Below are 12,438 nucleotides of genomic sequence, written 5' to 3'. Positions count from 1 at the left end.
TCTTTTATAAACTTGGATGAAGGAGATCAGTACAGAATAAAAACACATTTTACCTGAAAGATTTGAAGAGCTCTACAAATTCCACAAAAGTCATGTTACTATCAGACACCATGAAGTTCTGAAACCCCTTCATTCCTCCTTTAACGCGACCATGCCAGCTACTGCTGCTCCATGCGCTAAATCAGAAAGAGACTGCTGTAGTTTGGTTACATGAAATTTCTGCTTATTGAAATATTACACATTACTGCATTAACACTTTATTCATGCTCTCCTCGATACGTTTATTACCAATATCTGGAAGAAGCAAATACAGCAGTATCTTGTAAGACGCATAATGACAGTTTGTGCCTTTTTGGTTTACAGCAGCCATTCTTTTCCCTCAAGACAACTGCAGACTTTGCCAGAATAAGGTATATGCACATTATTTAAAACTCTTCCATGTGCAAAAGGTCCCGATGCAAATGGCACCAATGAAAGCATTCTCGTTTTCCCTTTAAAGAAAACAATGCCAGTATTCTTGTAGTGCAGGCAATTTACGAGGTTTGTTGAAGATTTGCTAAGGGAAAAATGAAACGGATGTAGAATTCCTTAAAGCTCAGTGCTGTCAAAATAGAAGAGTTATATTCTGACTGGATATGCAAGAAAAGCAAGTATTTTCCTTATGTACCTGGGTCTTCTTATATCTGGGAGCGTTAAGGGCGCAGATTTTAAGGAGCATAACCCTTCCACTTTCTTGGCGCTCAGCTCTCACCGTTTCCTAGCCCATGGGTTTCCCAGATACTTCCCAAGAACAGTCAGGATTATCATCAAATACCTCAAAGACATACCAAGCTACAGCCCTCTTCTTCTTCTCGGTTTGGATGGACAGTAGCCTGTGGAGGCCATTTCCTTCTAGAAATGAGGTTCTAACGATTTCCTCCATTCAGCTTTGTGGGCTGAAGGAAGGAAAGCAGACCGAATTTCTCGAGAGCAAGGCAGAAAATGATCACAGAAACAACCAGCTGTTTAGCACCAATTATTTTAGTTGACTTGAGTAATACCGAGCCCAACCAATTTCTTTATAATTGCAATTGTTGACCTAAGTTGTGCAGCTGAACAAAGTTTCTGAAGCAGAACCAGTACATTTCCAAACTCCACATCCCAAAATCTTTAGGCTACTAGAGGATTTACACTAGCAAGTGTAGTTAGGCCTTGACTTGAACTATCCCTTGAGCAGTATGAAAAAGTCTTTAGTGAATTTCATGTACTAATTTGCAATGATGGGTTGAGCTCTTGAGCCACTTCCTGGGCCTAAACACTGCAGGAATGGGATCTGCAAGCACCTGCATCCTGAAGAGGGAGGGATCTAACCAGCCAGCACAAATATCAATAATTGTCTTGTTCAAACCATAAGTAACCCCAGAAGTTACAGTATTTGCTTCAAAATATCAGAGTAGGTGACCACGTGTCAGAGTTTATTGCTCTGTAATGTTCAAATCTACAAGTCTACTCATCTACGAATTCTACCATCAAGTTCAGTACAAATAGTTCCAACAGCTGTGATGGAAAAACAGAACCAGCTTGTTGTCCAGTGTTCCCAAAGACATTTGCAGTCACCTGCTGCAAGCAGGCGACTTTTTACATAAACATGCTAGATCAGATTCCTCAGTTCACTCCTGGCCTGGGACGGATGCATGCAGTTGAAAACAGAATGTGATTTAAAAGTATTAAAAAAATACCATTTACTTTAGTTGATAATGTTCAATTTGTTTGACATCACTATGGCAAGTACTGATATACTGCATATAACATTTTGGCTAAAATAATTCCTGACATTTTTATCAGACAAGAAAAATAAACCATGATGAAGAAAGTTTCTTGACTCCAGAAAACAGACTGGAGTATCAAATGGAAAACCAGCAGCAGATGATAACGCTCAGTGTTTCACCAGATCTGATCACCAAAGAGTATCTTCCACAATCGTTCCATGGGTAATAAATACAGGTTATTAAAAAAAGCCCAAAACCTCAAGAAAACCCCACTACCACCACCAACCCAAACTGTAATTAGTAGCAGTCTAGATTACACCTGTATACAGCTAATGAGAAAGCCCATTTACTCCCTCCACAAAAAAGCCCCCATCTCTCATCTTCCATATCCTGTTACCTGTTTCCCAGTGGCATTACCACCCCTTCCCCTGCTTCCTTCACCTTACAGGAGGCACTAGATTTCCACAGAACTCGGGAATTTGCTGGATGCACATCTGCTTTGAAAGAATGACAGAAGACAGCTGCAGGCTACCTGTGTTTGGAAATTATCCGGACATCTGGATTGTACAAGGATTTATTCTCAACATAAATTATTTGTAAGGAGGTCAGGAATATCAAGGTTGTGAGTGATAGAAGTAAAAATACCATTTTTCATTCTCTACCTATAAGAATTACTATTATTTTAAATGTACAACAAAGATAGCCAGATTCTCCTCCTTTTAAATTGCTATCATTATATTTAGATTTTTTTTTTCACTTTAAGAAATTTTATTTTATTTAGTGCTTCTCACTTGGTGGAGACATTGATCTAATTTACTGGTCAGATAAAGTTAATGCACATATTATATGGCAAGAGAAAGAGAAAAGGAACTAGAAATCTCTCTTGCTCTCCTCCTCCTAGCTGCTGCACTGCAGCTAACAATCATTTGTTACCATCTCAGCTTTCTGTGCTGCAAAGGCTTCTGTGCAGACCAGTGGGACCCTCTGTTCCCCACTCTCCAAAGCTCTGGGTTCTGTGAGGGACCGTGCACTCACCTAATGTGTGCAACCAGCTCATGTCCAACACTGCCTCCGACTATGAAGCCTTGTCAGTGTTTGAGTCTGTATCCAGATTCTAATCTGAATTAATAAACTCTGTTGTCTCTAATCTGTCCAGAGTGATACAAATGCGTACAAGCACTCCCCGCGGATCCCCTGTTTCCTACGTTATTTCATTATCTAGGTCATTCCAACTTTCTGTTACTTTGGAAAATGGACACATCATTTTATCTTAATTTATGATGCTACTGACAAAACTGGTTGGGTATACCTAAGTATATAACTTGATTTTTATGAACATGCGGAATTAACAACAAAATTGGAGCAAAAAGAAACAAAAGATGTCTGTGTTCAGCCTGTGTGGGGTCCCAAACTTACTTTGCTTGTGTATCAGTGCTGTTAAGGGCAGCAGCTTCCAGGAAGAATATTGCACTGCTCATAGTCTATACACACCACAGCTTGGGGACCACTGGCCCAGTCTGCTCCTCCGTCAGCTACATCTGTACTGCTAAAGGCATCCATCCTGCCGTTTCCTCTGAGTGGGGCAGAAAGCCTCAAGTTGACATTGCTCTGCACTGCTCAGCAATCGGCTTAGGTCTGGTTTGGTACCCCATGGTGCCTGCCTGTCTCTAAGACATACTTTTTGGTTTTGGTGTGTGTTCTATCTGAAGTGGCTGAAATAATGTTATTGCCTGACAGACTGCTATTTATTTAATGTAACGCAAAGCAATAGGACATGCCATGACTGTGGGTGGGTTGCCTGAAGGTACAATCCTTGCTGGGAGCGTGTCCTGCAAGACAGTATATTGTACATGGTTTGAGACTAAGTAAGCTCTCCATCCATACTATCTAATTACAGAAGTCTCTGGTGCAAATATTCCCAAACTGCACCTAAATTCCACCTTGGAGGCAACCAGGTGGTTTACTTTAAAACTCAGGAGTGAATTAATACACATATAGGGTGGATGATGACAGGACTTTGCAGCAAAGCAGAGTGCCAACTATTTGACTTACTTACTTACTTAGACTTACTGATCACAGTTGAGGCACTACAGATACTTCTTTCTTTTAGCATGTGAAGTGTTCACACACATGAAAATTGGCAAACACGATTCAGTTCTATCGAGGGTCCAAAGAGTAAATACCACGAATAAAACTCTCTCCAGTGCACCAAGTCTCTTAACAGCTTATGCAAACCGGGTCAAGGTAATGGATAAAACATGGAATTCTATTCTGAGGAAGATTTCCTCAGGACAGATGAAACAGCCATACAGCTGTATCCTGAGCAAATTCTAGCAAGAAGGGTCATATCGAGTTGAGAAGAGCTCTACCAAGCGATGCTGCGGAGTTTCCAGACAACTTTGCCAGGGAAAACCTGTCATAACTTGGGGAGGCCCAGAGTGCTAAGCTGCACAGGGATCTGTACAGAAACCAAGGACTGAGAGGATTTAAAGGAACATTAGCTGTCCTTCCTCTGGGAATGCAAGTTCTCTGTTGAGCCTTTTAATCTCATTTAGAGAATAACAATTATTTTGGCATAAAAGCAAAAAGCGGATTTGCAAAACAGAGAAGCATTTTTTAAGAGGTAGTAAAGCATTATTTCTTTAGTTTAATGTAAAAGAAAGCTGTTCCAATCCTTAAAAACAGTAAGAGAAATGTCTTCCAGAGATAAAGCCTCGTCTGGCATGTTTAATCCCATGGTTGTGAATTACAGCGAAGAACAAAAAGGAAAGAACATAGTAAGAGTCTCAGAAAGCAGTGTTAAAAGGAGAAGCAGCCAACCACAGATCTCCACAGGTGGCTCTACTACTCATACCTATTGCCAAACCCAGCTGTTTTAAGTGAAAAAAAAAAAACAACCCTAAGAAATACACAACATAAACCATTATGCAAGACATGTCTCTTCAAAAATAATGCTCTACCAGCAGCAGTAATCTCTTCCATTGTTTACCACTGCTTTCCTGGAAACCCCAAGATTCATACCCATAACCATACTTTAGTATTCATTCTGTTAAAAGGTACTGCACGGCCTCTGTTAAGATGGTCTTCTTGTATGTCATAAAGTACCATCCACATCCCTGACATATTATCATTGTTATATTATTATTACTGCAACTACTACCACCACCACGATTACCATTTATAGAATTAAACAATATGTCAGTGCACAACCACAGCATAACCTTTTGCACTGCTTAAGTGACACAAAAAGGATGAATATTCAAGGAGAGTGCTGTAAGAGAAAGACTTCAAATCTGTTCCTCCAATTCCCCGAGACAGTACTGCAATCATCACCAGGAATGTTAGCAAAAGTTAATACTCCCCCAGGTAGAAATTACTTGTGCTGAGAAACCTCAGAACTTCAGTTCACGTATCTGTAACATTTCTGTTGACTTCCATGATACAGACGGCATCTGTAACGATGGTTTGGAGAAGATCTGGAGAAAGTGTTAAACTCTGTATTTGTGTAGTTTTGGAACAGCATTCCAATCTGTTTCTGTAACAGACATAAACTGAAGCATGCTGCTCAGGGATTTGCTGCAAAGCCATCCTCAGATTCATGGTATTTCAGCTTAAATGTCCTATGTTGTTCTACTATGAGTTTTAGATGTCTATCAAAAGGCTAATGACATTTCTGGCATTGTTTTTGTCAGATTTCATCAGTTTCGCACAAACTTCACATTTGATGATAACTAAGTAACAGTAACTTTCTTTCTTTATAAATCAAAGCATTGATTTTGTCCTTACCTAGACTGACTCTTGCTTGAAGACATTACAGGAGAGGAGACCGGTCTTGCTGGTGAAGATGTTGTAGCTCCTAAATTAGGAGATCCAGATGCTGTCAGAGAGTGAGCTCTTCTTGAATGCAGGTTGTTAGATGGAGAAGCATTAATAATAATATTTTGATCTATGGAGAAAACAGAAGTTTGCAGCACAATTACAACATCTGGCCCAATAAAAATGCCTTTGTCCAAGAGACCTATATCATGATTCATTAACACGCAGTAAGACACTAAAGGGATTCTAGATTTGTCCCAAGACAGTCTCAAAGATACATTCTGAACAACACTTATATACCCATTTAATCTGAATGGAAAGGAAGTGCTACTGAAACTAAATGAAAGAAAAATCATGAACTACAGAAATTAATTCAAAAGTTTATAGCATTTGGAGTTTCAACTGCAAAAGTAGTTTTACATCATAAAAGTACTTTTATTACAATAAAAAATGTCCATATAAAAAGACTTTGAGCAAAACCCTGATAGACTTTTAAGTCTACCTGATTCTTCTTGTTCATCAATATCTTGAGGATCCGAACCACTTCTGTTACGATACTCCTTACAGCTTTTTGCCTTCCGAGTAGCCATTTCATCATCAGTGGCCTCTCCACTTTCACCCTAGAAATAATGAGCACCACAATAAACATCCCGAACACTACTATTCCCTTTCTTTATCAGTACAATCTTTAACAAAACCATGAGATAAATTAGCTAATACTTATGAAACAGACTCCTGTAAGGCTCATACCAGTAGAAAAGAGACAACTTAGGCTACATAGAAGTGTGGGGCAATTAGGTGTTAACTTCAGTTTGACATCACACAGAAGATGACAATGATCATGCTTCTCTGAAACCGTGCACCTGGTTTTACACTTTCTGCTGGTGCACAGGAGCCATAAAGTGGATGGATCTTGTCATTTAAGGATCTCCCCTGCCTGCCTGCTAGAATACGTGGATAGTGTAGAGCTGCTAGTTCTGCATTTTCCTCTCTCCCGGCTATTGCTGAAAGTGGTTGAGTCCAGGAAGAGAGAGAAGACTCCCAGACGAAGTCGAGTGTTCCTGTTACTCACATAAGATAAAACTGTGTGCTAACCTGAAGCAGAATAACTGTGGTGGGTGGTTTTGGGAACATGAAAACAAGAAGGACCACAGAAATTGACACCAGCCTCCAAACATCACTTTGCACATTAATATTTCTATTATTACCAATATTTTACCTTTATACTGAGATAGCACCTAAAGGTCTCAACAAGATTCTGTCCCCTTCTGCTAGCCCCAGTGCCCACATGTCCTGAGAATGCCTCAAGCATGAAAAAAGAAACGCAAACTACTGGAAAAGAATAAGCCTAAAACACGAAACTACCATAAACAGTTTTAAACTTATCATTTGACTTCTCTTCTCTGGTTCAGAATACAGTTATCTACGCAGTAACTGTAGGAAGGAAACAAATTAGCCAGATAAGCAACAAAATACATGAATAACAAAATATTCTACCCTCATGAGTACTTTCTTCTTTTTCTTAGCGGTGCTTATTCCCAGAGTGTTGTTTCTCTGTACACTAGGTTTCTCGGTGCTTTTTGTGAGAGTTCCCGTGCTTGTGTTTCTTGCGCTCCATCGTCTGCCTCCAAACAGTTCAACAGCCTGAGCCAAGGTTGGGCCTTCAAACCTTCCATCCTCCTACAAAAATCCTCAGCGTTAACAAAACAAGGAGAATAAGAACAGACACATTTTCTTAAGCAATAATATAGACATCTCTAAGGAACCAATAAAAGACAAAACATCAAGAGGAGGCAATTTTTAATTACTGCATGAATACCAAAGGGCTATTTTGTTTGCTGTTTTGTTTTTTTTTGGCCCTAATTCTCATCACTCAGTATTTCAGCAGCCTTTTCAAGTACAGTCTTTAATAAAGACTGTACTTTTCTTTAAAAAAATACTTATTCCAAAACTCCAAACATATGAAGAGCTTCATAATTAAAAAAAAAAGATTTAAGTTCAGCATATCGAAAACATGCAAGGTTTGACAGAACATTGTGTGGAGAATCAGACCTTACTGACTTAAGCCATGGTACAAAGTTGGAGATTTGGTGCTCACCTTTAATCTTAGCTTGCTTATAACAGAAACTAATTGCATTACATTAAGTTGTTGACATCTTTGATCTTTTCTTATACAAAATCACAGCATTTTTTACCTGGTAAAGGCTGACATACTGTTTCCGTAGCCATTGTAGTCTTTGATCAGGGAATCTCCTCATTTTTCTTACAGCTTTAGTCAATTCCAGCAATCCATCGTACAGCATTCTGGCAGTGTATTTTGGAGCAACAAAGTGCAGCAACTTATTATCAGTAGTCTGAAGTCCATAAAGTAGTGTTATACCATTTTCTTCAAGGGACATATTACAAAGTTTATTTTGAACACACACAGTGTGCATATCAATGCCAGAGTGTCCCATATATACAGCCTTGGCTGAAAACAAGTCCAAAAAACCTTCCACCAGTCCAGTATTACCAAGAAACTGGTATTTGCCAAGCTCAGCAGTATTACCCAGGACACTCAGTTTTGCCTTAGCGTTTGCAGGGCAAACCGTTGTGGGTTTTGTCCAAGTCAAAGTACTATTGTCAGGCTGAAGTTGAAGAAAGCAACGTGCTGAGAGATGTGTCTCCTGGTCATAATGAATGACGGTTGCCCCTTGTTGCATGAACTGATGAACATCAGCCCTGATGGATAACACGTACCAGGGAATGAGTTCTATCCCATGGCAGAAAGCCTTCTGTTGCTCTTCAGTTGAATTTGTGTCCCACTCCTTCAACTGCTCAAATATATCACTTTCAGAATCTGAAAGATCTCCGAGTATAAATCTGTATGTGAAGATGAGATGCTTATATTTAGTATTACATGTGCTGATTTATTCAATGATTGATGAATATTTTTTTCTTCTGTAGTTTAAATAAAAAGAATACTATCGTCACTATATAATTTGTATTCACAGGAACATATGAAGTTTTTACAGTCTTACAATTTACGTTATTGCAATTTTGAATTAATTAATAGAGGCTTCTACAATTAATTATAACTCCTGTAACAGCATAATTACATATTCTTAGAACTTTCCAAACATTACATTAACAATTAAAAACGTCTATTTGGTTCTTAAAGCAAGTGATTCCAGTTTCTAAATCCACAACATAAGATCGCTTCAGCTGAAACACCAAGTAGCGTAGCGGAAACTGTTAGCAGGATCTAGTGGATTGAAGACAGGATTTCTAATCTCTGTTCTATTATTGATTCAATGTGCAGACCTTTCACATTATATAATTCTCTGATTAACACTTGTAAAATAGTGGTTAAAATACATACCTTCCTCACAAGAATGCAGCAAGAATTTTATCAAATACTTTCCATTAGAAAATTTAATTTTACTTAAGCAAAACACTAACATGAAACTTGTATGCAGCAACCAAAATTTTTGAAATATTTGACCATAATTAGAAACTGTAGATGCAGAGCAACAATACTGAACTAATAAATGAGGTAAATAAAATTTCTTCCTTTCAGAAGATTCTAACATGTATGAATCCACAAACGTTCAATATTTTGATACTGCTTTAATGAACATAAAAAAGAGCAAACTGTTGTGTGTACAGCAGAATTAATGAAGCACATTTTCCTAAGGATATCTGGCCAATAAAATCCAAATCAGCTTCCTCTGCGCATTCTTCAAGGTGTCTCCTCCTAATACCCTCAGCGCTTCCCCTCTGGATTGCCACAGTACTCTCAAGCTCCTACCCGTGTCCCACCAGCTGAACAAAAGATGATTCATGTTGTGATTTGTTCCGAGTCACATATACTATCTCCCTAAGCTAAACAGCACAGTCAACCATTAGCTGTTCCTCAAAATCTTCTCTACCCAGGGCACTAATTACTTTCAATTTTTCCCCTATTCCAGACATCCATTCTACCGATTTGTCTATGAATTTACTAATCAGTGCAATCTCCAGCTTTCCACCAAATTTAGCAAAAAGTGGTCAACAGTCTGAGGATTATTGCTTGCGCAGAGGGGCCTGACAAAGGCAGAATAACTGTATCAGCCTTAACTGTAGCTCTATTTCCTTAAGCAATCTTCCTAAAAATAAAGGTCATGCATTATAACTGAGCTGGTATAAACTGTGTAACCAGAGTCTTACCAGACACATGTACATTAAAATATTTACATGTATTATACAAGATTAAGATTTTCAAATTAAACAAACAACTAAAGCAGCTCTTTCTCCCCCACGCCTCCAAAACAATCAAATAAGTCTCTGCAAAAATGCTAGAAAATGTATTCTGAGACTAGACATGCACGGCTGGAGGAGTCTGGTCTAGGGGAGATAGCAATGGCCGAGCTTCGTTCATGCCTTATTTCACATTTGCTAGCGCTGGCATGCTGCCGATCAAAAGGTACAAGGAGCAGGTAAGCCAAGCACACACGTGTAATCATAGATACAAACATAACCTCCGACAGGAGCTGGCAAAAGCAACACAGCTATCAATTATTGAGGATACACTTACAGAACTCGGTTTGAATCAGCAGCTTTCTTTACATGCGCTGCACTGAGATGCAAGGAAATGAGAAGAAAGGATAAAGGAAACATTAAAACAGATTGCAGGTTTAGAGGGGGAAATCGCATGGGATACAAAAAGGAAAAAAAGTTGAGGTTTTCCCCTATTTTTTTAAAAGATATTTACTGTAATTAGGAAAGCCTAGAAATGAAGATGACATCAGGCTAATAAACCGATGCATTGAAGTTTAGAGTATCTTAATAGGTCATCTGATTAACAATTCTACAAAACATGTATTTCAAACTTGAGGTTTTTTGTCTTTTCGTACCTACCTTTATTTATTTGAGAACTGTCAAGATAGAGTTCGCTAACACAACTCGGAAAGTAATTATACCCACTACTCACTGATTTCATTTTCTTAAATCAAACTAACTTGCCAGCTTTGGTGGGTTCATGTTCCACAATACTAACCCAAATCAACAAAAGGCAAACTAATTGAAAATCTTTCTTGCAATTTTAAAGTAATGAGAAACATGTTATACAGTGTATTTTTCTGCCTTTATAATCACAATACTACAATTATCGGGTAATATGTAACTATGATATTTGGATTTTATAATACTGTATGCAAGTATGACTTAGGTCTAACAAGAAAGAGACCCAAGTTTCTTCCTTAGAACTCTTTAGTTGTCCAGCATTAAAAATAAACCAAACATTGCAGCCTCCATACAACAGGGAGAACAGAATACGGCCCTTCTGCTCCTGCAGCAATTTGCTCCTGTGCCTCACCCAGCCCTCTGAATGCCCAGGAAAGAGATGGCAGGCGAATAAGGAATTTCCAAAGTCTATGAGGTACTTGAGCTAAATTAATACTTTCAGAGGTATTCTTCTACAAGTCATTATACTGTTAAAATCAGTACTTACTGCACCAGAACTACAGATACTAATAACTAAGTAGTTAGTAGCCTGAATCAGGAAACATAACTTTAATTACCTATCTGCAGTTTTGTTCATTTAAATTTTAAACTTTCACTTCAGTGTCATATTAGCTTTTTTTTTTTTGCATTTAATTCCTACTTTGAGTGGAACTTACTAGATTATATTTAAATATAAAGCATAAATAACTAATTTACCAAGAGCTGATTTCCTAAACACACAACAAAGAGAACTTAATTTTCTCTATATTGTTCTTTTATATTTAAATTCTACTTTGCTCATCCAAGTGAAATGTTGATTTCCCTAGCTTATTCTTCATTTGAACCGTGATTTGCAAGCTGATTTTAAAGCATATTAATTAACAAAAGTAATTCCTGGAAGAAAGTATTTGACCTGAAGTAAGTCAAGAGACAACATAAACGGACAGAGAAGTGGGTCCGTCTTTCTTGGCTTAATCTACTGCTTCACTTTCCAGAAGCTACTAAAGCCAGATGTGAATAATTCTATTAGAAACCATTCTTTCAGGAAATAATGATTATTTATCTGAAATGAAATTTAGAAATGCATGTTAATGAAATAAATGCATTTAAAACAGGAAGATGGTAGGTTCCTTCTTAGGCAGTCACTTATCAGATTTTATGTGTAAGTAGCTGAAATATGTTGGATGCTTCTGAACACACGGATATTTCTGATACACATTATCAATAAAACAACTCAAGCAGTGACCTAAGCGTGCTCTTTTATGCGAGCTTCAGCTCTGAAAAGTACGGTTTTGTTACTTAATTTGAAGTTACCTTAACACGGTTACTTAGTTTAAAGCTGACCAACCTTTGCCTATATGGCCCACAATTTCACTGCAAAGCAACATTCTAGAAGGATAAGTGATGTCTTGAACTCTGCATTTACCATATTTCTTGCTGGTCAATAGTAGAGAATATACCAGGTCTTTGAAGTGAGAATCTGAGATTACTGAACCCCCTATAGGCCTTTTTACATGGGGCAAAATTAAGTAAACTCCTGTGCAAAATAGCAGGACTACAACAACCTGAAAATTCAAAATGTGTACTGACTTATAAATGTTTTCTGGACAAAATTTAAAAGCGTCAAACAAACATGTCCTTAAAAGAAGAGGTCTTTTGAAGGGTAATAAATAACCTTTATTTTTGAAGAGGGCACAATGCTGCTCGAGCATGCAGAATGTAATGTTCTGAGCTCTGATAACAGATATGTCCTGGTGCTATTCCTGTCACCACAGATCACAACTGTAATCATAACTGCGGATTTTTAAAGCTGTATGTGTAAGACGAAAAGGATTTACCCTTATCGTGAGAGGAAGTAATTACATCATGAGAGAAAATATAACTATACACAGAGTTTCCAAGTATTTGAGTG

The 12,438-nt window shown here is 38.0% G+C and overlaps 1 protein-coding gene across 1 annotated transcript in view; it reads right to left on the bottom strand.

Annotated features, from left to right (window-relative positions):
* The window catches only part of PLCE1 (phospholipase C, epsilon 1), a 130,856-nt gene that overhangs the window by 25,512 nt on the left and 92,906 nt on the right, over positions 1-12,438 (bottom strand). The window contains exons 7-12 of the mRNA XM_009888695.1: positions 10,120-10,161; positions 7,760-8,426; positions 7,062-7,244; positions 6,067-6,184; positions 5,535-5,694; positions 54-176 (exon numbers count right to left, since the gene is read on the bottom strand). Of these exons, the coding sequence (XP_009886997.1) occupies positions 54-176; positions 5,535-5,694; positions 6,067-6,184; positions 7,062-7,244; positions 7,760-8,426; positions 10,120-10,161 (1,293 nt within the window). The remainder of the gene's footprint in view (positions 1-53; positions 177-5,534; positions 5,695-6,066; positions 6,185-7,061; positions 7,245-7,759; positions 8,427-10,119; positions 10,162-12,438) is intronic.

This window comes from Charadrius vociferus, unplaced genomic scaffold (genome assembly GCF_000708025.1).
Source record: "Charadrius vociferus isolate BGI_N301 unplaced genomic scaffold, ASM70802v2 scaffold436, whole genome shotgun sequence".
NCBI lineage: Eukaryota > Metazoa > Chordata > Aves > Charadriiformes > Charadriidae > Charadrius > Charadrius vociferus.
This window is presented reverse-complemented; position numbering and strand designations above follow the sequence as displayed.